Genomic DNA, 26,555 nt, shown 5'->3' with positions numbered 1-26,555 from the left:
TTACAGGGAATGTGGCTCACGGGGCCCTGAGGAAACGGCTTGGGGCTCAGAAGCTTTTTCTGGGGTGACCCTGGGTAACAGCTGCTTTACAATGTTTATCTTCAAAGAGAGGGGCTCGGCCACTGGGGACCAAGGGCAGCGGATGTGGGAACGGCCACCAGAGAGGAAGCAGGAGTGGCGGGTCTGTTCTGGTCAGTGAAGAGAAGCCCACTGGTCCTGCTAGGAGGGAGGCAACGGTCTACCTGGTCTCATTTTACCCTCCCCAAACCTTCTGATGACACAGATTCCAAGAGGTGACAAACCTGCCCAAGGCCTTACTCTGTGGAGATGGCATGCTTCGTCCATTTGTCACTAGACCTGTGTCCTCTCCACTACCTTCCTTTCCCTCACTGCCCAGAACAAAACAGACTTAACAGACCTGCCAGTTTATCCCCCCGCTTAGCACTCCCCGCTTAACAGCAGGAAACCCAGAATACGATCAGTGAGATGTAATTTTACCTTAATAATCTCCAAGTAAAGTTTCATCACTACCTCATGTGATAATGAAATTTTAAAAAACAATTCCATGTATCTGCTGAAAAATTTATTCTGTTAGGAAATATCCCCTTGACAGTATCATCAAATATTTGCGACAGGCTTTTTCCCTACAGTAATCTTTGTAAGTTTCTCTGTCTGGCATGTGGCCTGAGTAAAGTGTTGCAGAAGGAAAAAATTAAACAGCCCTCAATCCCATCCTTTTGGGATTTAAGGCACCATTACATCAAGTACCCATGTGATATATAAGCACATTTTAAAGGCTGTGTTGTTTTTCATTCTCAACTGGACAACAGAGCACAAAAAACTTTCAGGGCACAAAATGTGAGCGTTGTGTCTTCAAAACTTCGATGATAAAGATCACCTATTTTTTCCTAAGTCTTAAAAATCCAAATTCTGGTTTCCTAGGAAGCTAGTAGATCGCTCATGGTACCTGACAATTGATAAAATCTCAGAACTTTTTTTTTTAAAAAAAAGTAACCACGAGAGGAAGGAAGTTGAGAAAAACGAGGGCAGCCCTGGCCCAGTGCGAGCGGCTCCCACCCAGCTAATTGGGGCGTTCGTGCACCACCGTGCGTGCGGCTGGAGCTGGACTTGCTCTTCAAGGAATGCGTTAGAAACAACCTGTTCTTCTTCTTTACTGCCTGTCCCAGCTAACAGCAGAGAACTAGGATGCCTTGAGAGTCAGAGATCCATGGGATGGGCAGTCAGTCAACGATGAGTAGCATCAGGGCAGATCACAATAGACACTGCCCCACCACATGGCCTGAGACATACCAAGTCACATCTGCTCCTGAAATGGGGACGCTGAAACTGTGCAGGGGCATTTTAAGGTGTTAAGGGGTATAGGGTTGGCTTGGAGGAGTCCAGGAAATAGGCCATGTCATCCTCCTTGTTCTCAAGGCCACAGAGCTGGTGTCCCCAGATCCTACTCTTGGAGCAAGCAGGGAGAGGCTTGCCCTGGAGAATTCTGGAGAGAACAATTGTCCAGACTGGGCTTACTAACTCAGCCACACCTTAGTCCTTCCTCTGCCTCTTCATCACTGACACTCTGAGAATCCACAGCTACCCACAGAAGTTAGGCATGGGGGCGCTTCTAGACGTCCAAGGTGAAGCAGCTACAGAATGTAATTCAGAGTAGCACTGAATCTGCAAGGCAGGGATTCACAATTTACCCCACAACCTCACTGTGAACAGCCTCTTGACCAGAGGGGACAGGACACGCAGAGCAGGTGTGTGGCAGTAAAAAATAAACTCTAGCCTTTGTTTTTCAAGTATCAGCATAATTCAGATAACTCCAGCCCTGTCCGCTCCACAGCGAGCCTTGTCTACATGGGAAAAATGATCATCTGTGTTATTATTTATATACGAGTACATTGCATGGGTGTTCGGTGTACTTACCACAATAAAATGGAAATTTTAAAAAGGGGCAGCATCATGAGCATGTTGTTTATGCATGAGAAGGAGCTCAGTCCCTCAGGCTGTCCTCTCAGACTCTCATGGGGTGAGTGGCATTTGGGATCAGTTCTTCCACCCTACTGAGTCATAAACCCCTCTCCTGCTTGTCAAACGTTGCCCGCTGCCCTGTGTGCCAGCAACACACCTCACATTACCCCTAAACCAACACGCTGTCATGGGCATAAGACTCAGACGTGGTTGTCTAGATTGTTATGTGTTTACTCCTTCCTCTCCCTCCACCAAATGTCATGACAACACAAAACAGACACAAAGGTGTTTCCCTTCTTTTAAATGGGCTTCTGGTCTGGTCATCTGCTCAGACAGGAAAGACGAGGTTGATCGTATCAGATCTATCATCATCACAAAAAATGTCACCAAAACCACATCTCCTAACCAGACCTGAATTTCTGCTCAAAGAATAAAAATAAATACAGCCCAAGGGCTGAGTGTAGGCTCCAGTGACCTGCTCTGCCACCCTGCACATGGCCTCATCCCTCTCTCGGTGGAGATCTCAGGGGAATACACAGGGGACTCCAGAGCTCCGTTACCCCCCATGGTAGGCATGGCTGGAGGCTGAACTTGCCTTTATAGTTGTGCCAGGACCCACATCCTGCAGCAGAGACATCTCTGGGGGGCTCCTGGGTAGTCCGTCGTCCTCAGAGCTCATGCCGGCATCGTCTCCCCGCTTGGCAGGAAGCCCCCCCAGAGGAGGTGGTGGCCCCATTTTGACATTACACTGTATTTTTAACTAGATTAGAATAAAAAACATTTGCTCTCATTTCCATCAACAACATTTACCAACAAAGCCTCCTGCTCAGATTCATTCATTTGGGAAGTGTCCTCCACACCCTCGTGTGGTGCAGAGGACTGAACTGAAGGGCGTCTGCACAGCTCTTGCACTGCCAGAGCTCTTGCTTGGTCACTGAAGCTGTGCCTTAGAATGGGTCAAGATCCACCTGTTGCCCATCTCATATCAGCAGGGACAAAGCACCCTTCGTTTATCCCAACTTAGCCTTTGGTCTGTGCCCATTCCTGGTTCATGCCTTGAACACATGGATTAAAAAAAAAAAAAAAAATCCACTTGTAGCTAACTTGGCATATCTTGGGAGAGTTGTGATGTGCATGCGATTCTACTTTAAAGTATATCAAATAAACCAAGCAGAAATCATTTTAAAGCATCTTAATTGATATTTGACATACATACCAACTGATACCGCCAAGGGAACATTTATTTACCTGCAGAGCTTTAATGCGATCACACACATTTTCTTGGGAAAACACCCGCACAGGCCGAGTAGGGTCCTGTCCAGACTCAGGAATGAAAATACTGTCGTGCGATAGGGCCCGGCTGCCCAGCATGCCCCTCGACTCCCTAGGATAGAAGAGCCACTGTGAGACACTGCCCACCTCCATCACTCACTGACCCCTGGGGGACTCAGAACGAAAAAAGGGGATGCGGGTTAACAGCACATCACATGACAGGCCCTCTGTTGCACCCAGTTTTAAGTTGCTCCTGACTTCAGTCCACCCCCACACTGTCAAATACCACAGTCGGCTACTAGGAGCACTGTAGAGATAGGAATTTTCCTAAGACATCTGAAGTTTGTATGAATTCTTTTTATTAATGGAAAAACCAAGGTTGATGAGGTGTGAGGTCCAAGATAGCAAGCCTGCAGAAAGGCAGGGCTGGCACCAGCTGGGTTCTGTGAGGCCTGTCATGCATGGATGCCCGGGGAGACTGAGGTTGTGCCTTGTGGCCAAACACACAGTCTCTTGGTGGGCTGGAGGCTGTGTTTGCACAGCAGGCGCAAGAAGGTCCAAAACATACATCCACAGCTGGCTGAGAGCGAGAACTGCAAATCTGCAAAGCCACGCCCTCTTTTTATTACCTGGCACCATCTGTGCAAGCCTACCCCTGGGCCTAGGTCCTGCAGCACAGGCAGTGGACCCTTCTGTCATCCCCATCCCAGCCGCAAGCTCAAGGATCTGATTTGGAACTGAAACCACAGGACATGCACAAAATATCCTAAGAGGATGTGGGAATTAGCTGTCAGATTTTCCTAGCAGCCGTGGCTTTTGAACAATAGGTGGAAGGAGGTGACTGAGACCTGATGATGAAGGAAGGAAAGCCTACCTCTGCACACACTGGGCATCTCATGTGTGCCAATGTTTCTTGGGCATCCTGTCCACTGTGGGGCATTTAGGGACACTGCAGATCAAATTGTGTTGGCTAATGATGTTTCCTTTTAACTAAACCTCCTTCGAGCCTGCAATAGTGCTTGCGAGTGGGAACCCATGCCTCCAGAAGGGTGTGTCCTCACATTTCTAAGAGGGAATCAAGCCAAGTGAAGGAACCAGCCCCTCGCTTCCAAAGGCAGCCCTTAACACAGAGATCACACACATGCCTGGATCTCCCTCTTTTGGTGGACAGCTCACGGCCACACCCTCTGGAAACCACAGCCACTCTCCACATACCTCCACTCTGGGTATAAGTAGGCATGGAGACAGCTTAAAAAGGCCAGAGATACACTGGCAAAACCACAAAATGCCACATGCACACGGCCATGTATGATAGCAATACTTATATAAGCAAAAGACTCCGGGAAACAACTCAAATGGCCCTCAGTAGGTGTCTAACTGAATAAACCATGGGACATCACGTAGTGGAGGGCTCTGTAGCTGGCCACATGGGTGAGGACAGTCTCCTTACTCTGTACACAGGCACCACTAGACCATACTAAGTGAGAAAGCAGCACATAGTGCAGAGCACTGTTTATGGTATGTTAGCTCTGTGTGGAAAAATGGGGTATAAATATATATATACATGAACACATGTGTGTGTTTGCTTACAATTAAAAAATAAAAATAGAAAGATAAATAACAAGTGAATAAAAATAGCTTCTTTAGGGGGAAGGAAAGACCCAGATGAGGAGACAAGGTACAAAGGTATGTGCATTTATAATTTTGTTTTTGAAACTATATAGATGTTTTACATAATTAAAAGACAAAATCAAACAAAAAGAAAAATAAAACAATCTCTAAAAGTAGAAAACAAACATAAACTAATTTTATATCAGGTTGTTGGCATAAACACACAGAGAAAAGAATGATTTCAAGTAACTTTAACTGTATGTGCGAGTGAATTTTGACTCTACCTGTAGAATAGCACACCTTCTAAGAACAACAAAAAACTCAAAGATATCAAATTGCAGTCAGTAGTCTTATTACCAGCAACACTGATTAAAAAGTAGAGTGCAGAACAATGTTTACCATGCCTAACCCGTGTGGGAAAGGGGGTAATGAAATCATTATAAGTATATTACAGGATGAAGAAAAGTAATTTTGTTAATATCATAAGGAGTCGAGATTTCCAGTATAAGAGAAAAGAGAATACAAAGAATCAAAGAAGTAAAAATGTTGCCTTATTAAACTCGAATTGGAAATATCAGTGAATTAATGAATTAATGATTTATTTTACTCTTAAATAATAAAACATATTTCTTAACTACATCCACTGGAAATGTCTACAGTCAATGACAGACAAGTAGCAGTCATCACCCCTGGCAGCCAGATGGTGGTCTCTAAAAATGATTTCACACTAAAGAGGAGGAGCCAGGGCCCTGTGAAGAAAAGGCTGATTCCGGGTCTGGAGCAGGAGCTATGCAAAATAAACCTGGGATTTCTCACTGTGCAACAAGCAAGGAAGCTTTCAAAGATGAACGGGGTCATGTCAAAAGAACCCAGGAGCTAATCTGAAGTGACTCTCAATAGCCTAAGGTGGGACAACTTGAGATTAAAATGAATAAAGGCTTTCGTGGATGAAAGCAAATCAAATATATAAAAATCATCACATTCACAACGACGCTTGAGCAAAAGTAAATAAATGAAAAAACAAAATTCATTGGTCACTATTGGGAGTTGCTAGGGTACCAGGTCATTACCCTGAGGGTGGATCAATAAAAGGACAACCAAGCAATACCCTGCCCTGCCTGTACAAATTGTACTTCAGAGCGACCACGGAGTTGATGAAGGAAAGTTCATAGAAGAATTCCAGCTAGCACATGTAAAATGAATGATAAAATTAAGAAAAAACCCACCACTGGCAAGAAAATAATAGATCATCAATGGGTTTTAAAACCGGTAGGTGAAGGTTGATGGAGGGATCACACTGACAGCCCTGAACCCAGGGCTTGGACTTAGTGTCACTAGAAACGGGACAACCAGAAACTATGCACCTCGTGATGTGAGATGACACTAACACCCCGAACCACCTTCAACGTAAACCTAATCAAACCTCTAAATCCATCTAAGAGCTTACAAGCAATGAAGAGAATGTAGGAACAAGTTCAATCATACCAAGAGAAGGCAAAGAACCCTGCTCCTGCGTGAGATCAATGACACGAAACAGGAGGCCAGCGGAGACTGCTGGAGACGAGGAGGCTCGGGGAGCATAACCACACAGACACTGACACACACACAGTCCATGGGCGTCAGCTCTTTCGACCCACGGGGTCCCGTGTGGTTTGCCGGCACCAACGTGCCTTAGCAAATGGATCTCTCCTTTGACCACAGTGATGCAGGAGAAGCTGCAGCTGAGGCAGGAAGGCACACAGACCCTCGCGGGGGCTGAAGGCTGCCTTTAGCTCCTCGTCTCTTCTCTGCAACTGCTCTCTAAACATGTCATTCGTACCACCCGGGCCTCATCAGAGTCCACTCCCAACCTTCCTTTCCTAGCATCAACCCCAGCAAACTGCTACCAGTAACTGAGGAATGAAGGGTGTGTCCTCGCTGCTAAGTGCTGGGAATAGGAAGATAAAAAGGACACTGTCCCCACTTTCCGTGGGCTCCTATGAGAGGGACAGCGCAGACAAGGGGACAGATCACTTCACCCTAGCTCGCCCCTCTGGCTGTGCTTCTGTCCGTGGCTGGAGGGGCTGCTCCCTGTCTCCCCAATACCACAACAGTGTGCTCTAGCCGAGAGGCAGGGGTGGGTGGGGGTAGCTGCTATAGTTCCCCTGGGGCCGGCCCAGTGACAACACTTAATAATTCGTACTGTCACCACGATAATGACTTGCTCCTCAAAGGTTGAGAGCACACTGCCTAAAACACGGATGCACAGTCCATCCCCTCCACGCCTCACAAGGTGCAATGTGAGTCCCTCACTGCCTGCCAGCACTGGGGCAGAAAACAGAAAACGGAAAAAACCCAGTCTCTCCTCTTCAGTTATTTGGTGCCACCAAGTGGACAGTGTAATTTCTACTCCTTTAAAAGCAGGCAAGAAGGCTGCAGAGGACGGAGGAGAGGGGTCAGGACAGCGTTATTGGGATGCTTAAAGCCCGGGACCCTATCTTGGCGTGGTCTGTTCCCCAATCCTTGGGGATATTATGCTTTCTGAAGAGTTTTATCCTCAAATTAAGGAGCCAATGTTGTTGAAAAGAAATGATAAAAGCTGGCATAGCAAAAAATTTGTTTCTTTTCCTTTTAGTCATAGAAATAACTGCTGGGATAACTGGAGCATACATACTGTAATTATACTTTGATGAAATACAAGTTACAAAATGAGGATTTCTTCACTAGACCTCTGAAATATTCACACCCATTGGGTCTGTTCTTCCTAACGACATTTTGGGATGATTTTTCTAAGACTGAACAGCAAGAAGACTTTTTTCCTCCTCTGTCTAGTGAAAATGCTCTTATTGGATTACTCAGCACTCAAGCCTAGAGAAATGTCTTTTTCCAGTATAGTATCTGGGTCCTCAAAAGAGTTTTAAGTCGAATTAAACCAGGGTCCATACTCTCACCCTGCCACTTTCAGCTGTAGGATGTTGGGTAATTTGCAAACTTTCTCTAAGGTTTACTTTGCTCATTTATAAAACGGTATATAGTACCTCCTCTCCCACAGTTGCTGTGAACTTTTAATATATGCGGCACCTGGCACACAGCAGGTACCTAGTCATGTTTTTTCCCACCTTTCTTCAACCTATGTTTGAAAAGACAGAAAATACAACTTGTGTAGAAGAACCTCCGGTGGGATTATCTAGGAAGAAAAAAGGCTCAGATAGGCAGCAAGTTACCAAGATAATAAAATAGAGTGTTTGCGTCTTCCTGTGCCCAGACACCCCCCTTCTCATTGGAGCACACAAGCCTGGGGGTGGGGGCGGGTAAACAACACTTACTCAAGCTCATCTTCAGAGTCGTAGCCCACAACAGGCTCTGCCTCGATGGCAAGGACCTCACTCTTTGCCTGACTTTCTTTCCAGGTGCTACTTCCTGTGCACGAAGGGGATTCCTTTCTCTTCTTCTTTCCAAAGAACTTCTTAAATGTTTTGAATTTGGATTTTTTCTTTCCTACACAGATTTAAAAACAACAAAAAATAAATAAGCAAGAGTCTGTCTTTGCACATGTGGTAGATGTGTATACAAAGGAGAGAAAGCAGGATTTTTATCCAGGCTTTAGTCATTTGCTTCTGAAAAGACCTTTTACCATACAGAAGTACATGGCATACCCATTGTGCACATCTGAAAACAAATCATGATTTCTCTTTCTTTAGGATATTTAAATAAATGAGCCAAGAACGCTTTGGACCATGATCACAGAATCAAAACAAGCAACTTTCCTCTCACATGAAATCAAGTTTTAATTTCTGAAATATACACAGTCAACAACAAAAGTCTTGATGAGGTAAAGGCTGTGTGATAACCCAAACTATTTTAAAAATAATTCTCAAATGCTTTGTTTAGTGTGGACATGGCACCAAGGACAATCAGAGCAGGCCCAGCCTCATGGGCAAGAGGAGACTCACTGGAGCGCCAAACACCTCTATAAAGCTAACAAGTCTTGGGGAGAAAAATTACCAAATGGTGGTTATCCCCATGAGGGGTGTGGCCAGGCTGAGCCTGACTCTGCCCTGCTTCCTAGATTGCTAGAATTTATAACACTTTTTAACATTTTGTGATTGCTTCTCTGATATCTATTTCATTCCCACCTCCAAATTCTATCATATCCAGGATCCTATGTGCATTAGTCCATTTCTGTTGCTTATAACATAAATACCAGAAACTGGGTAATTTGTAAGAAAATGAAATTTACTGCTTACAGTTTTGGAGGCTGGAAAGTCCAAAGTCCAGGGAACACATCTGGTGAAGGCCTTGGTGGTGACCATAATGCGGGGTCTCACATGTCAAAATGGCAGAGCAGAGAGAGAGACTCTCACGTGCTCTCCTTTTAAAGCTCTCAGAACCACACCCATGAACTGGGGCATGGTCCTTACAATCTAATCACCTCTTCAAGGGCCCACCTTTCAACTACCATAATAGGATTTCCCACCCTCAACAGTTACGGTGGGAATTAAGCTTCAATGAGGTTGGGGGGTGTGGGGTCGGGGGGCATTCAATCTACAGCACTGTGATTTCACATTAACAGCTCAACAAAGATCATTCTTTTCCTTTGGAATATTTATGCAAACTCACCATAGAAGGATGCAACATCATAGATTACCAGGATGCTGTCTAATACATCCTGATAATTTGCTAAAACAATGTATAACTATCAGTTTTATAAGTACATAATTTAATAAACTAAATTCCTTTTAAAAAAAAAAAAAAAGCAGGATTTTGGGGGCTGGCCAGTTAGCTCATTTGGTTAGAGTGCAGCCTTATAATACCAAGGTCATGAATTCAGATCCCCATACCAGCTAGCTACCAAAATAAATAAATAAATAAAATAGCCATTACCAAAAGGACAGAAAATAACGAGTGTTAGTGAGGATGTGGAAAAGGGAACGCTTGTATGCTGTTGATGGGAATGTAAATAGTAAAACCATAACTGAAAACAGTCTGAAGATTCCTCAAAAAGTTAAAAATAGAACTACCATATGATTTAGCAATCCCACTACTGTGTATATAGGCAAAGGATATTAAATCAGCATGTCAAAGAGATACCTGCACCCCCATGTTCACTGCAGCACTATTCACAATAGCCAAGATATGAAATCAACCTAAGTGTCCATCAACAAATGAAAGGATAAATAAAAGATGGTATATATACACACACAAAATAGGATCTTTCTATTAAGTTTATATTAATGCTCTCCCAGGAAGTTTACATGATCTTGTCTTCATGTGGAGAATTACTCAGCATTACTCTAGTAGGAGTTCCTACATCACCGTAGATGGAGCAAACTCCTCTCCAAAGGGAAATTAGTTCTACAGCCAAGTTTTCTTAGCTTCTTGTGGAAGTTTGCTTACTTTTATAATCAAAAATTGTTTATACTGTTAAAGAATGGTTCTCAATGAGAGTTTACTATTTTGAAAGACTCTTAAGAGTTTTCTGCATTTGGTCAGGACACTATTTCGCCTTTGCCTAATTAACAAATTGTAGGCATCCCTGAAGGACTGAACAAATAAATATGCAGCCTCAGTATCTTGCCAAAGATGCTGCTTACAGCATTAATAGTGTGCGTAAGAGTGTGGCTACAAAGACCCAGAGTACAACCATTGTACACTTTTGTTCTACTTGCAAGGGCGCATCAGCCATTCACTTGTTGGTGTTTTAGTTCTTTTTCCACTAAGCTTTATAATTTCTTTTCTTCAATTGTTACAGGACTAGTCCAGTTTTCTACTTCTTGAATCTATTTTACTAAGTAGCATTTTTCTAGATATTTATTATTTCCAGATTTTCAAATTTATTGGCAAAAAGATATTAACAATATTGTTCTAGCACCAGCAGCATCTGTAGTGATGCCTCCTTCCTCATACCTGATATTATTTGTGCCTGTTCTTTTTTCCTTAATCAATTACACTAGAGGTTTGTCAATTTTATTTGCCTTAAAAAAAAGTTTGTTTTGTTAATTCTCTCTACTGAACATTTATTTTATATTGTACAGTTGTCCCTTGGTATGCACAGGAGAATGATTCCAGGAGCCATCGTGGACAACAAAATCTGCAGACATTCAGGTCCCTAACGGTACGGTATCTGCACAGCTATTTTTTTCTATGCACATCTGCCTGCATACTTTAAATCATCTTTAGATTACTTAAAATACCTAATGCAATGTAAATGCTATGTAGAAAGTTGGGTTTTTAAAATTTTTTATTGTACTGGTATTTTTTATTTGTATTGATTTTTTGACTGTTTTCAATCCACAGTTGGTTGAATCCACATATGCAGAACCTGCAGATAAACTTCTTGAGATGAATACTTAGCTTATTAAATTTTAGACTTCCTGTTTTTATAATATATACATTTAAGGCAATACATTTCCCTCCAAATATGTTTTAAGTACATCTACACATTTCGAAATATAGTGTTTTCATAATTGTTTAGTTGAAAATATTTTCTAATTTCTATTATGATACCTTCTTAGGACAATGGGTTATTTAGAAAAGTATGCCTTCATTTCCAAACAGAAATTTTCTAATTACCTTTCTGTTATTGATTTCTAGAATAATTGCATTGCTGTCAGGTAATATACTCTGAATGATCTGAATCCATTCAAATCTGTTGAGTCTTGCTTTATGGCTTACCATTAAGGACATTTTTTGTAAGTGTTCCTAGTGTGCTTGAAAATAATGTATTGTCTTCAGTGTTCTATACATGTAAATTAGGACAAGGTGTTTGTCTTTTTAATTGTGTTGTCCAAATACTTTATATCTTTACTGATTTTTAAATATGTTTGCTCATCAGTTACTGAGAGATGTGTTAAAAATAACCCACTTCGGTTATAGATTTTCTTATTTATCTTCATTTAGTTGTCCATTTCTATTTTATAACCTTTGATATTACGTTAATGCATAGCAATGTAAAATTATTATCTTGCTGGGGAATTGAACCTTTTGTGAAATGGCCCTCTTTATTTTTAGTCATGCTTTTTGCCTGAAATTTTATTTTGACTGCTATTAATATAGCTATGCCACCTTCTTTTTGCTCAGTGTTCACAGTGTACATGTTTCTGTGACCTTTTCCTACCCTTACTTTTCTGAATCTTTATATTTAAGATGCATATATTTAGTTTTAGAAATCTAATTAATTACGATTAATGTAATTAGTCCACTTGCACTCACTGTAATTACTGATATATTAATAAAAAGAAGAGTACTATCTTATGTGCATTTTCTAAATCTTCTTTCTTGACTTCTTTTGGATTGACTTTTTTTTCAATCATTACATTTCTTCCTACTACTAATAAGCAAGCCTTACCATTTGTTTCTATTCTTTTGGTGGTTACTCTAAAAATTATACTACACTTTCTATTACAGGACAATACAAGGACCTTAGAATACTTCAATCCCATTTTTATGCCCTATTATTTTCATTCTGATCATTAAAAAACCCAAGACACGATTCCATGTTCGCACAGATGTACCCACTTGTTTATTATTCTCTTTTTGCTTCTTTCCTTCTTATGTTCCACACCTTCCACCAGGAAGGTTTTCCCTCTGCCTGAAGGCAGATTCCTTTGGTATATGCTTTAACGAGGGTCTACCGGTGGCAAACTCACTTTTTGTTTACCTGAAAATGCCTTTGATTCTTTATTCCTGAAATGTATTTTTCCTAGGATGGCAGCTATTTTCTCTAAGATTATATTGAAGCTATTATTTCATTGCTTTGTGACTTCTACTGGGTTGTTAAGTCAGTCATCAGTTTTTTGTTCCTTTGTTTTTTTTTTTTGTTTGTTTGTTTGTTTGTTTTTGTCTTTTTCGTGACCGGCACTCAGCCAGTGAGTGCACCGGCCATTCCTATACAGGATCCGAACCCGCAGCAGGAGCGTCGCCGTGCTCCCAGCGCCGCACTCTCCCGAGTGCGCCACGGGCTCGGCCCGTGTTCCTTTGAATGTAATCCATTTTTTTCTCAGACTGATTTTAAGATCTTTCATTTTGGCTTTGGTTTTCTGCAGCTTCATTCTGTATGAATTTCCTTTATTTATCTTTTGTGGGATTCACTGGGTTTCTTAAACCTGCAGATTTGGTCATCTTTTTATCAGTTCCAGAAAATTCTCAGACAATCTTTCCTCCCCTGAAACTCTGCTCAAATGTATGTTATACCCTTTCGGTTGTCTCTGTGGTTGTTGTCTGCACTTCAGTTTTTTCATCTTTTTACCATTGCATGCTACATGCTGTATTTCTTGTAATCTATATTGAGCTGATATAATCTGCTGTTCAATCCATCCATTAACATTTTAGTAATTATATTTATAGAACTCATTTGATTGTTTTAAAAATCTACTATATTATTTTTTAAATTTATTTTTAAATTAAGTATGGTAAAATTCACTCATTCTAGAATATGCAGAGTTGCATAATTATCACCACAATTGAGATACAGAACTATCATCCCTTAAAATTTCTTCATGCTGCCCTTCTGTAGTCAAACCCTCCCCATATCTTTAACCCCTAAAACCCAGTGATATCTTCTCTGTTCCTATAGTTTTGCCTCTTCCAGAATGTCATATAGATTGAGTCATACAGTACGTAGCGCTTTGATTCTGGCTTCTTCCACTCAGCACAACACACTAGAGATCCATTCATGTTGTTACGTCCATCAATAGTTTGTTCCTTTTTACTGCTGAGCAGTATTCCATTGAATGAATCTACCAGTTTGCTGAACCATTCAACCAGTTGAAGGACAGTTGGATTCGCTTCAGTCTTTAGCAATTACTAATAAAGTTGCGATATGTTTTTGTGTACACAGAAGTTTTCATTGCTCTTAGGTATACCTAGGAGTGGGATTGCTAAGTCATAGGCTAAGTGTATGTTTAACTTTGTAAGAAACTGCCAAAATGTTTTCCAAAGGGGCTGTACCATTTTTGATTCCCACCAGCAATGCATCCTCACCAGTGCTTGTTGTTATCAGGGTTTTTTTTAAAAAAACCTGTGTAGTGATGTCCCACTGTAGTTTTAATTTGCAACACCTAACGATTCTTGATGTTGGGCTTTTCTTCATGTGTTTATTTGCTGTTTGTACATCTTCTTAGGTACAGCATTAGCAAAAATCTGCCCATTTTGTAACTGGGTTATTTTCTTATTTTTGAATTTTGACAGCTCTAAATATATGGTGAATATAAATCCTTTATTCTCCCAGTCTGTGACATGTCCTTTCATGTTCTTAACAGTGTCTTTCACAGAACAAAAGTTTAAAATTTTGATGAAGTCCAATTTATCAATATTTTCTTTCATAGATTGAGGTGTCATATCTAATCCTACGTCATAAATATTTTCTCCTTCGCTTTCTTTTAAAGACTTTAGAGTTTTACATTTATGTCTATGATGCATTTTGAGTTAGTTTTTGTATAATCTGTGAGATACAGATCAATGTTCTTTTTTGTTTGTTTGTTTTACATATGAATGTCCAATTTTTCCAGCACCAATTGTTGCAGAGACTCTTTTCTCCATTGAATTGCTTTTGCTACTTTGTCATAAATTCAACTAATTGGTATGGGTCTATTTTTGGACTCTATTCCATCTATCTATATGCATCTATCCATTTGTCAACACCACACTGTCTTGATTACTGTAGCTTTATAGTAAGCCTTGAAATTAGGTAGTATGAGTTCTCCAACTCTGTTCTTTTTCAAAAATGTTTTACCTATCCTAGTTATTTGCTTTTTCATGTAAATTTTAGAATCGGCTTGCCAATATCTGCAAAAACTCCTGCTGGGGGCCGAGCCCGTGGCGCACTCGGGAGAGTGCGGTGCTGGGAGCGCAGCGACGCTCCCGCCGTGGGTTCGGATCCTATATAGGAATAGCCGGTACACTCACTGGCTGAGTGCCGGTCACGAAAAAGACAAAAAAAAAAACAAAACAAACAAAAAAAACTCCTGCTGGTATTTTGATTGCTTCATCTTTACTCCTCCATGCTCACTAGGTTATTTCAAAACAAATGATCCCAGATACTGTTCTCATTTCACTCATATGGATTTGGCTTCTTCCTAAATAAAAAAATCTCTGACTCTTCATGGCAATCAAATAAATGATTACTGAGCAATATTCCTGCAACGGAATATTGAGCTAACTGTATTCCTGCTTTTCAAAGCTGGCTTTTAAGCAGTGCACTACACCTACATGTATTAATGCACTATTTTGTAGTTCAATTTGTGGAGAATTAACATCTCAACAACACTGAGTCTTCTAATCCATAAACATGGTATTTCTCTTCATGTATTTAGGTCTTTGTTCTTTAGGTAATTATTTGTATTTTTCACTATGTAGTTCTGCACTTATTTTGATATATATACATCTCCCTAAGTACTTCAATTTTTTGGTGCTATTGTAAATGATACTTTTTAAAATTGCAAGTTTTCACTTGTTCATTGCCAATATATATAAATATGATTTATTTTTGTATATTGACCTTATATCTTGCAACCTTGCTTAACTTGTTTAAGAGTTCTGGGTGCTTTTTGTGTCCATTTTGTATAATCATTTCATCTTCAAACAGAGATAGTTTTATTTCTTCCTTCTATCTCTATGACTTCTATTTCTTTTTCTTGTCTTATACTAGCTGAGTGCTATGCTATTTTTTAACAGTTCTCTGGAACTTCCAGATGTTTTTTACTATCTTTAAACATGGTATGCATAGTTGTTTTGTAGCATTTCTTTGATAATTCTGATACTTGATGTCTTCTTGTGTTTCTGTCCCTGTTTTTGCTGTGTATTAGTTTGCTAGGGTTGCTGTAACAAAGTACCACAAACTGGGTGGCTTAAACAACAGAAATGTATTGCCTCACAGTTTTGGAGGCTAGAAGACCAAAATCAAGGCATTGGCATGGTTGGTTCCTCCTGAGGGCTGGGACAAAGAAATCTGTTCCATGTCTGTCCCCTAACTACTGGTAGTTTGCTGGCAATCTTTGGTATTCCTTGGCTTGGAGATTCATCACCCTGATCTCTGCCTTCATGTTTACGTGGCATTCTCCCTGTGTATATTATGTGTCCACATTTCCTTTACATAAGAACACCAGTCATATTGGATTAGCAGCCTACCCTACTCCAGTATGACCTCATCTTAATTAACTGTATCTGCAGTGACCCAATATCCAAACAAGGTCACATTCTGAGTTACTGGGGACTTCAACATATGAATTTTGGGGGGATACCATTCAACCTATAGGATGTTGGTTCCCATTCATGGTGCCCTGTTGCCTTCTATGCCTGGTTATCTCTGACTATATGCATGTCGTAGAATTGAAAACATTATTTTCTGTAATAATTTGAAGTCTAAATAGAAGGCACCTTCCTTTAGAGAAGACTGCTTGCTTCTGCAAGTATCTGGGGTTCCATCTAGGAAAACTATTAACCAACTTCAAGTATTCAGGTTCTCTGAATTACCCAAATGATGCCAACTCAAACTGCAAATCTACGTAAGAATTGGTTTACCCAAATCTGGCTCACACTCACTCAGATTTTGTAGATCCCTGGGATCCCACCTTATTGTAGGGAGGGTATTCTATTAGACGGTCCATCTGTATGGGCCCCATACTTCAATATCTGACCGTCTCCCTCACCTTCCACCCAAGGAAGACATGGAAGTAAAATTCAAAATTTCCAAGATTGGTAAATAACCTTTATGTTCACTTATCTCTCTGGGATACCATTTTTCTTTCAATTCTGGCCTCATTACTTCTGACTTTTTAAAGTATTTTAAAGAATGTTATTATTTAGAATTTTAAATTTTAAGTGAGAGAGGGTTGGTCTGACTAACTTAATGGTCACTATTATTTGAAATAAAGAATACTTAGGTTATCTCTTTTCTAAAATTGATTCTTCGTGGTGACCTCTCTAAGTATCGAAACTAGCACTTGTTGCCATTATTTCAGACTAATGAAATACTTCTTCAAATGGTATTTTCTTGTTTAAAATAAATAATTCAGTGTCCCTTAATATGAGAAAGTTTCAAACTCCATTATTTCTCAGGACTAATCTTAAAATCCTCACCTTATAAAAGCATTTATTTGGTTTCTATTGAAATGTGACAGAGGAAAAGTGGTTCTAATATCGAAAATAAGAGAAATCTATCTATAATATATAAAATAGAGTCTTCATTGAAATTCGTTTTCTGAAGCTAGTGGCTAGCAGACAGGATTTGATATTACTAGAAGCTGTTCCTCTTGAACTATATCAAAGGAAATCACTACTGGCATTTTGATTTTAAACAAGAGAGAGCTGGAGGCTATTATTACCAACATAAGGTATAAATGGCTAATCTAGGTAAAACAGTACATATGGGAAGATCAATGTTTTATTAACATCATTTTACAACTCTATCAAGACAAATAGCAATATGTGGGTAACAGTAAACCTATCACAAAGTATGATGAGATGATGATTCGTAAGCCTGGAATTTAGCAATTAGAGGACATAATAAAGGCCTCCTAAAGGAGAATAAGAGTCATAAAGGAGAGGAATCAAAAGCTCTCTCTTGATGTAATTATTACTATTTTTTTTTTTTTTTTTTTGGATGACCAGGCCATCCTGTACTTTGCCCACCTCCTGCTGATACCTTTGGATGATAAATGGATCCACTTAGGCCCTCTTTTTTTTTGCTTTCAAGTCAACCAGACATGGACATGGGGACATGTTGACCTCCGGGAATGAGGAAAATGACATGAAAAGTCCCCATGTTTGGCAGAGAAGCAAAGGAGCACTGCCCTCGAGTGGCCTCAAACAATTGGCGGTGCTCTCAGTCACCGTGGGAAGGGTCTGGGGATGTCTGAGCACACTGGGAACTGACTCCTACCCTCCACACAGACAGCCCCAAAGGCCTGGCTCTGTCAGCCCCTCTCCCTGCCCCACAAGCAAACAATGGCTCTTCCCAGGGCAGGGGAAACCAGAGCCTTACCTGTGCTATCCTCCCCCAGGCCATCTGCAGCCTCCCGAAGCTTAATGTCCATCACCCTCGTGGAAATCATATCCAGGTCTCTGAAATCAGATGGAAATTCATGTTAAAGGAGCACGTTTAGCAGAAATTACCAATGAGTGAAAGGGCGACGGTGATTGCTTCTGCCATGACCTCACCTGCACACACCCCAGCAGGACAGAGTCCAGGGCAGAGTGCAGGACAACACAGGCCAAAAACATGCCCACAGCCACGAGATTAGTAACCACATAAGCATTTACTCACCAACCGGGGCAACTGAATGGGAAACAGATCAAAGGAACAAACGCTTCACCAATTTACACAATGCAGGTTAGGTTCCTTTCTTTCAAAAACGTTCTTCTCAAAGTATGAAAAATTACGTTCTCGTTTACTATGGAAAGTTTGCAAAATATAGACAATAAAAATCACCCATAATCTCACCAGCTGAGGATAACCACAGTTAATCTTTAATCTTCCAATAGTCTTTCTATGCAAATATGTTGTGGACGTGCACACGTACCACGTTAGGAAGCTGGACTTCCTGATTTTCTTACTTATTCCATATCATTAAAATTCTTCGTAAGTATTATCTTAATGGATACATAACATTTCGATGGATAGCTGCATTATCATTTATTTACACTGAGTTTCTTTTTTGAACTTAGGAAAAACGTCAGAGACAAAAGTGGACTTAACATACGGCTACTGTAGTTACATCTTAACAGCCACTTCCCATCTCTACTCCCACCAACTTATTTCTAAGCAAATCACCCCAGACACTACCATGATTATCTCATCCATATGGATTTGGCTTCTTCCTAGATAAAAAAATCTCTGACTTTTCAAGGAAATCATAACTGATTACTGGTCAATATATCTGCTACAGAATATCAAGCTAACTGCACCCCTACCTTCCATAGCTGACTTTTAAACAGGGTCCTCTACCTACTTACACTAACACACCATTTGTTCAGAAAGCTATTTCTTAATGGTAGTCACTACAAGTCCTCATTCTCAAAAAGGGGGACTCAAATATTTAATTAACCACTTCACACTTACAACCTGTACACAGCACATAATGGGAAATAACGGGAGAAATACAAAGAAAATCCTTAACAGAGGAGAGGAGCCATGGGTCTGTGCAAAGTTGACTCGAATACTTAATGTCTGTCCTCCCTACTAGCCAATTGCTTAAAAGCCAACGAAAGCTTCACAAGCTTCAGTTCTCAATTTTCATGTGTTTTGGCTTCATTAAAATATATGGTCTTGTGTTAGCTCTGCCAAAAACTGTTTGTTGGGACCTCACCAAATTGGACGCATGATCATGCTATATGATATATAAAATGAAGTTTGGACAGAAATAGTACTTTTCAAACCCTTGACTGCTATTTTAGGCTTCAAAGAATATCCTTGCTTTCATTATCTGTGTTCGCTGTCAAAGTAACAGGCAATGCTGTCACACAGGAGAATGATTTTAATGGTTCGAGGCTGGTGCCTAGTCAAAGGCCCAGGTGTTCCAAAAGGTCACCCCCTCAACTCCCACCATGTTAAAGTTAGTCAGCAACCTCCTGATCCCTAAGTGTCATGTCCCCTTGATACTATTAGAGGAGGGGACAGCTACCAGGGCATCAAAGGAAGAGGCAATGGACAAGGAAAATATGAGGAGCAAGGGGGACAGTGAAAATGGGAGGGTCAGTTAAGAGTCACCAACTATTACCCTGGGTACCATCTTCTATGGTTGCCCCTGAGTGACAAAACAGAAGTGCAAGAGCTGTCCACTGCTGGAATTCAGAGCTGACCTCAGCAACTGCAAACTTATCAAGCATGTGCAGCAGATCATCTGAATTAACTCTTTAATCCCCAGAACTTTCAGTATTCCCATTATGGAGATGAGAAAATACATTATATTAGGTGGTCTGTTCACTTGCCCAAGGTAGCAAAGCAGACACTGACCTCTTTACTCACGTTGACTATACACCCAGAGTGGGCAGGTACTCTTGAGGTACTGGGGTGCAGTGATGGATGAGACCTCCATGGCCCCCACCTCTTGCAGGTGCTGACCCAGGGAAAGGGACAGTCCTGAGCCTTCCTGGAGGGACACAAGGGAAGCTGGGGAATCCAAAGGACAAAATCTTTCACTGAAATGGCTCTACCTGCCAAGCAGCCCTGCCCAGGGTCAGGCCAGGACTCAGGCAAAGTAACCCCAAGGGGCCATGCCTTGGGTCTGACAGGGTGCCTTAGTCTGAGGGAAGGGCTTTGAGGCTGCTGTGATGTATTAGAACTGGAAAAGGATAATACTCAGGAGAAACCACGGTGTTACCTGCAAAATGTCCAGTCGCCTTTGGCAAATAAGAGGGTCCTTGTTGGGAAGTGCTGGGAGTGTGCATAAGCCCCCATGGATGGGTGTGCAGAAGGGCACCCACCCCCTGAGCCTGGAGCAGTGCACAGGCTCTGACTGCTTCTCCTTGGGTTGAACAATGTGGCTGTGACAAAGCCGCACAAAGCAGAGGGTTCAGGAGCAGTGGAGGGCAGGAGGACTGAGAGGGGCCTGGTCTCCACGCTGAGGGTCCTTCCACCCACTCCCATCAGGCAGATGCACAGAGCACCACCAGCCTGCTGCCGACGAAGGCACCGCACATGGGGCTCACCGCATGTGGGGGGTTGTAGGAACTGCTCATGTTTAAAGTCCCAAATGTCTTCATACTAAGAAGAGTGGAACATACTGCAGAGGAAAAAAGCAAAGACTTGGACATCAGGCAGTGCTGGGGTGGAATCTTCACCCCACAACCTACCAGCATTGGGCCTTGGTCCCCTCACACATAAAAGAGGGACAATAATACTTTCATTACAGGAGACCGGAACACAGCACACAGCAAGCAGTGGCTGAGAAGTGCTGTCAGGGACTGTGGCTCATTCTTCACCGAGTGCTCCTGTCTGCACCCAGATGCATCTGAAGTGCCCAGGATGGACACACCCTGGCAGGCATCGATGGGATCTCAGGAAAACACAGTCTCCCTGTGCAGATGGCTCACTTTAGAGTCACCACTATCAGTCACATGACAAGACACCTAGATTCCCTGCCCCCTGCTGACCCCTGAGATTTCTAATCCCAATAGCCTGATAGACTCAAACTGCAGCTGGGTAACTGTTAAACGCACATTCAGGGTGACAGAGGACCATCTGCCCTGTGAAACTGCAGAGGGCACAGATAGAGAAGTGTCCCCCTCGTGTGGGCATTCCAGGTGGAAACATCCCACAGCTGTGACAATGGAACATCGTCTCTGTTGGGCCAAATAACTTGCCCTTCTGAACACATATTCCCCACCCCTAGCAAAATTCAAGGAAAAGCCAGAAGGAAAGCTAATTAGAAAGGCAATGTGGCAAATACCCAGTATCTCTCAGTTCTCTTGGCTTCCCATGTGAAGACGGTGCTTCTCCTGCTGTTCTGACCACTCTAGATCCAAGTCAAGGAAAACTTACTCTTTAGACTAAATCTGGACTTAAAAGGCCTCTTCAGGGGTTCTCATTAACTTGCGAGGGTGCTGAGCCCCTTCCACCCTCTCTGTGACCACAGGCTCCTTCCCGGCTTACAACAGAATTCCAGCATTAACTGCAGCTTTTATTGAAAAATTCTACAAAAGTTTATTCACGTGAAGAATGAGGATAGATTTTAACATGGTATTTTAAAGGTTCCAGTCCATTATATTTACTTACACAATGCAAAGAAAAACATCTGTCCCCTGGCTACATGCAACCAAGCACATCGTTACAGAGGAAAGCTTTAGTGTTCACCCCAACAGATCAGCCACTTCCACACCACCCTCCAGGCTATGTTCGGACCCCTATGGAGTCTTTCTTAGCCCCCTGTTCCTTTCTTTCACAACACTTACCGAGGCTGTCATCAATAACTTGTTCAGGAGGTGCCCACCCCCTCCTTCCCAAGACTGTGGGCTTCGTGGGGCGAGCTCTCCACCGGTACACTCAATGTTCTCTCGGCACTGCCTACAACAGCACCCGGAGCAAAGACCTGAACCCAACACACAAGATATTTGACGAACTAGAGGGGGTCCTGGGTATCAATATTATTTGCAGTTTTGAATAACAATTTATCTAACCTCAGAGAGCTGTAGAAAGAGCCAGGAAGAGTCACTTTTAGTTCACCTTTCCCTTATCCAGCTGCCTGCTCCAAAAAAAAAAAAATGTTTTTGTTCTACCTCATACCATACATAAAAATGACCTCAAAATGGATCATTGACCTAAATATAAATGCTGAAAATAATACTCTTAGAAGAAAACAGGCGTAAGTCTGTGATCTTAGGTCAGGCAGTAATTACTCAGATATAACACTGAACACACCAGAAGAGGAGAGAGATAAGTTTGACTTCATCAAACTTATAAGCTTTCATTTCAAAGGACCATCAAGAAAGTGTAAAGACAACTCACAGACTAGGAGAAAATATTTGCAAATCATATATCTGAAAAGTGATTGGTATATAGAATATGTAAAGAATTCTTATAACTCATGTTAAGTGAAATAAGCCAGGCGCAGAAAGAGAAATACCACATGGTCTCACTCATATGTGGGAGCTAAAAGTAAATAAATAAATATGTAGAACTTTTAGGAGAGAGAAGAACAGTGGTTATGGGGGGGGATAGTGAGAGGTTGGACACAAAATTACAGCTAGACAGGAAAAATAATTTCTACTGTTGTACAGTCAAGCCATCCACTATTGATAATTAACAATAATTAACTGCATGTTATCAAACATCTAGAAGAGAGATCGAATGTCCATATCGTAAAGAAATTATTAAGTTTTGCAATGATGAATATGCTAATGACCCTCCTTTGATCATCACACATTGTATATATATATGGGAATATAACTCTGTACTCCTAAATATGTATAATCAATGTTTCAAGAACAACAAAAAAAGACACCTCACTTGAAAACAGACAAAATATTTGAATAGAAACTTGTACAAAGAAGGCAAATGGCTAATAAGCACATGAAAAGATGTGCAAGACTGTAAGTGAATGGGGAACTGCAAATCAAATCCACAGTGAGACACTAGTTCACACTCACTAGAATAGCCATAATGGGAGAGACAGACAATAACAAGTGTTTGCAAGGATGTGAAGAAATTGGAACCTTCATTCCTTGCTGACGGACATGTAAAACGTTGCAGCCACTTTGGAAGAGTTTGGCAGTTCCTCAAAACGTTAAACATAAAATTACCATAAGGCCCAGCAATTTTATTCCTAGGAATCTACCCAAGAGAAATAAAAACATGTGTCCATGGAGGATTCTGGAAAGATGGCAGAATAGGAAGCACCCATCTCTCCACCTGTATAACAACTGCACTGGTAGAATCTGTTTGATGTAACTACTTCAGAACTCTGGAATCTACTGAATGCTTGCACTTCTAGGGGAAGGCTTGGAGGATAAACTGTGGTTAATTTCTGTCAATTTCAGTTCTTAGCATGGTAGTATCTACCCACTTCCCACTTCCCCAACCCCATAGCAGGCAACCGTATCCATGTTTTTGGAGCTGCCTGCACAGCTTGCAGGAGCCATTGGTGGGAAAAAAGGACCCTGTCCTCCAAACATTGGGTATCTGTGCTCTAATCGTCACTCTGGTCACAGGCAAAGAGGTGGCGGCCACTGTTGTTGCACCTCCCCCCATTGCTGCAAGACTGCCTGTGAGGAAAGTGGAATTGGTTTGGTCAGGCCCTCTCACCTCATACCAGACTGTGTATGATTCAGCAGATCTGTTGTAAACAAGTGACGTAGGAGTAGTGTTAGTACGCATGTGTGCCGTGTACCCCTTGGCTTGTTTCTGCTTGTGTGTGTACACTTTGGTGTGGAAGGCAGCGGCTCTGAACCACTGGTGGGTGGAGCTCGCGTCTAAGAATAAAGTATGTCCACTTTGCCAGTGGCTGCTTGGTTGTTTTCTTTTGATTACCTGACTCAGGACCTACGCAGGACAGGGTAGAAGGGTCTGTGAACCAGCCCGACACGACCCCAGCCCCAAGTGACTTCCCGGGGATTTAATGGGCTGGTACCCTTTTTACCTCCTTCTCTTTTCTCTTTTTCCTTCTGGGAGCCAAACATTAAAGACTAGGCCACTCAAAAGTATATTGGGGAAAATCAAAAAGTCACTGTGTATGCCCAGGGAAAGGGGCAGGCTCAGAAAAAACGGAGAAGGCCTTAAGTTTACACCTCAGGGAGATCATCAGCACAGAGACAGCCTTCAACAATCGAAACAAGTACAAAGACAAAAAGCAAAAATCCAAAGCCGCAAACCCTAGGGAGGTGGGAGAATCTGACTTCCAGAATTACCACATTATTAGCTTCAATATCCTGTTTTCAACAACAACAAAAAAAAATTACCAGGCATACAAAGGAACAGGAAAGTAAGGCTCATTCAAAGGAACAAAATAAACGAACGATAATTGTGTCTCATGGTGGATCTATTAGACAAAAATTTTAAAACTGTCCTAAAGATGCTCAAAAAACTAAAGGAAGATGTGAAGAAAGTAAAAAAAATGATGCATGAACAAAACAAATATCAATAGAGACAGAAAAGCTAAAAAAACAACCAAAACCAAACAACAACAACAAAAACACAAATTCTGGAGCTGAAAAATACATTGACTGAAATGAAAATTTCACTATAGGGATTCAGAGGCAGATTTGAGCAGGCAGAAGAATCAGCAAACTTGAAGATAAAACAACTGAAATGATCAAGACTAAGGAACAGAAAGAAAAAAGATTGAGGAAAAGTGCACAGAGCACAAAGGACCTGTGAGACACAATCAAGTGGACCAACATACTCATTGTGGGAATTCTAGAAGGAAAAGAGAGGCAGAAACAGGAAGAGAGAGAATTTGAGAAAGTAACGGCTGAAAACTTACCAAATATGATGAAAGACATATAAGGGTAGGGTACTTCAGAAAACTGTGGAAAATGAAATTAAAAGATAATATAAGTCTTTCCATGAACTTTTTGAAGACCCTTCATACATATAAACATCCAAGACGCTCACTGAAATCCAGGTAAGATGAACTCGCGCCCATACCAAGACACATTATAATCAAACTGTTGAAAGACAAAGACAGAAGCTGGAAAGCAGCAAGAGAGAAGCTATTTGTGATATACAAGGGATACTCCCTCAGATTCTCAGCAGATTTCTCATCAGAAACTTTGGAAGCCAGAAGGCAGAAGGCTGATATATTCAAAGTGCTAAAATGAAAAAAAAAACATCAACCAAGAATCCTACATCTGGCAAAAATGTCCTTCAAAAGTGAGGGAGAGAGCAAGACATTCATAGATAAACAAAAGCTGAGGAAGTTCATTACTGCTAGAGCTGTACTGCAAGAAATGCTAAAGAGAGACCTTCAGGTTGAAATTAAAGGACACTAGACATTCACTTGAAACCATATGAAGAAATAAAGATCTCAATAATGGTAAATACATGGGAAGTATAAAAGCTAGTATTATTGTAACAACAGTTTGTTTCCTACATGATATGAGACTAATAACTTTTTTTAAAAAAGAAATTATTAGGGTAAAAACTAGTATTATTGTAACTTTGGTTTGTAACTTCACATTTTGTATTCTGCATTATTTAAGAGACTAACTCATTTTTTAAAATTATTAGTTGATATTTTTAGACACAATGTATAAAGAAGTAATTTTGTGACATCAACAACTGAAAGAAATGAGGAAAGAGATATAAAGGAGCAGGTTTTTTGTCTGTTATTGAAGGTAAGCTGATATAAATCCAATTTAGAGTGTTATCACTTTAGGATGTCAAATGTAATCCCCATGGAAACAAAGAAAATAGCTATAAAATATGTACAAAAGTAAATGGGAAGGAACTTAAAAGATTCACTACATAAAAAACCAACACAAAAAAGACACTACTGCATGAAATGAGGGATAGAAAAAGCTATAAGGCATATGGAAAACAGATATCAAAATGACAGAAGTCCCTCTTTATCAGTCAGCCTTAAAAAGATAAGAATTCTGACATGCTACGACATAGATGATGCTTGAGGACATTACACTAAGTGAAATAAGCCAGATGCAAAAGGACAAATACTGTATGATTCCTCTTTTATGAGGTACTCAGTAGTCCAAATCATACAGTCAGAAGGCATAATGGATGGTTGGCAGGGGCTGGGTGGAGAGGAGATTGAGAAGTTATTTGTTAATGGGTATAGAGTTTCCATTCTGCAAGATGAAAGTAATTCTGGAGATGAATGGGTGATGATTGCACAACAATCTGAATGTACTTAATACCACTGAACTGTACATTTAAAATTGGTTAAGACGGTAAATTTCACATTGTGTGTATTTTACCATATTTTTAAAAATGAAAAAAAATGTGCACACAAAAACTTGTACACCAATATTCATGGCACGATTTACAAAATGATCAAAAAGTACAAATAACCCAAATGTCCACCTATTGATGGACAGATAAAAATGGGTTGTGTACAGGAAATGGAATACTATTCAACAATAAAAAGGAATAAAATACTGATACATGCTACAATGCGGACAAACCTTGAACATGTTACGCCAAGTGAAAGAAGCCAGTTGCAAAAGATCACATACTGTATGATTCCATTCATGTGAAATGTCCAGAAAAGGCAAATCAATAGAGATATAAAGGAGATTAATGGTCAGCTAGAGTTGGGGAGTGG

At 41.0% G+C, this 26,555-nt stretch overlaps 1 protein-coding gene and 1 pseudogene across 1 annotated transcript in view; one reads left to right on the top strand and one right to left on the bottom strand.

Annotated features, from left to right (window-relative positions):
• Positions 1–17,894, bottom strand: part of CRACDL (CRACD like) — a 51,747-nt gene extending 33,853 nt beyond the window's left edge. Inside the window, exons 1-4 of the mRNA XM_063078936.1 lie at positions 17,825–17,894; positions 8,169–8,340; positions 3,229–3,364; positions 2,576–2,740 (exon numbers count right to left, since the gene is read on the bottom strand). Coding sequence (XP_062935006.1) covers positions 2,576–2,740; positions 3,229–3,364; positions 8,169–8,340; positions 17,825–17,894 — 543 coding nt within the window. The remainder of the gene's footprint in view (positions 1–2,575; positions 2,741–3,228; positions 3,365–8,168; positions 8,341–17,824) is intronic.
• LOC134363475 (small nucleolar RNA SNORA48) lies at positions 2,924–3,048 on the top strand (annotated as a pseudogene).
• Positions 17,895–26,555: the final 8,661 nt, after the last annotated feature.

The sequence above is a fragment of the Cynocephalus volans genome, chromosome 14 (assembly GCF_027409185.1).
Source record: "Cynocephalus volans isolate mCynVol1 chromosome 14, mCynVol1.pri, whole genome shotgun sequence".
In the NCBI taxonomy this organism is placed as follows: domain Eukaryota; kingdom Metazoa; phylum Chordata; class Mammalia; order Dermoptera; family Cynocephalidae; genus Cynocephalus; species Cynocephalus volans.
This window is presented reverse-complemented; position numbering and strand designations above follow the sequence as displayed.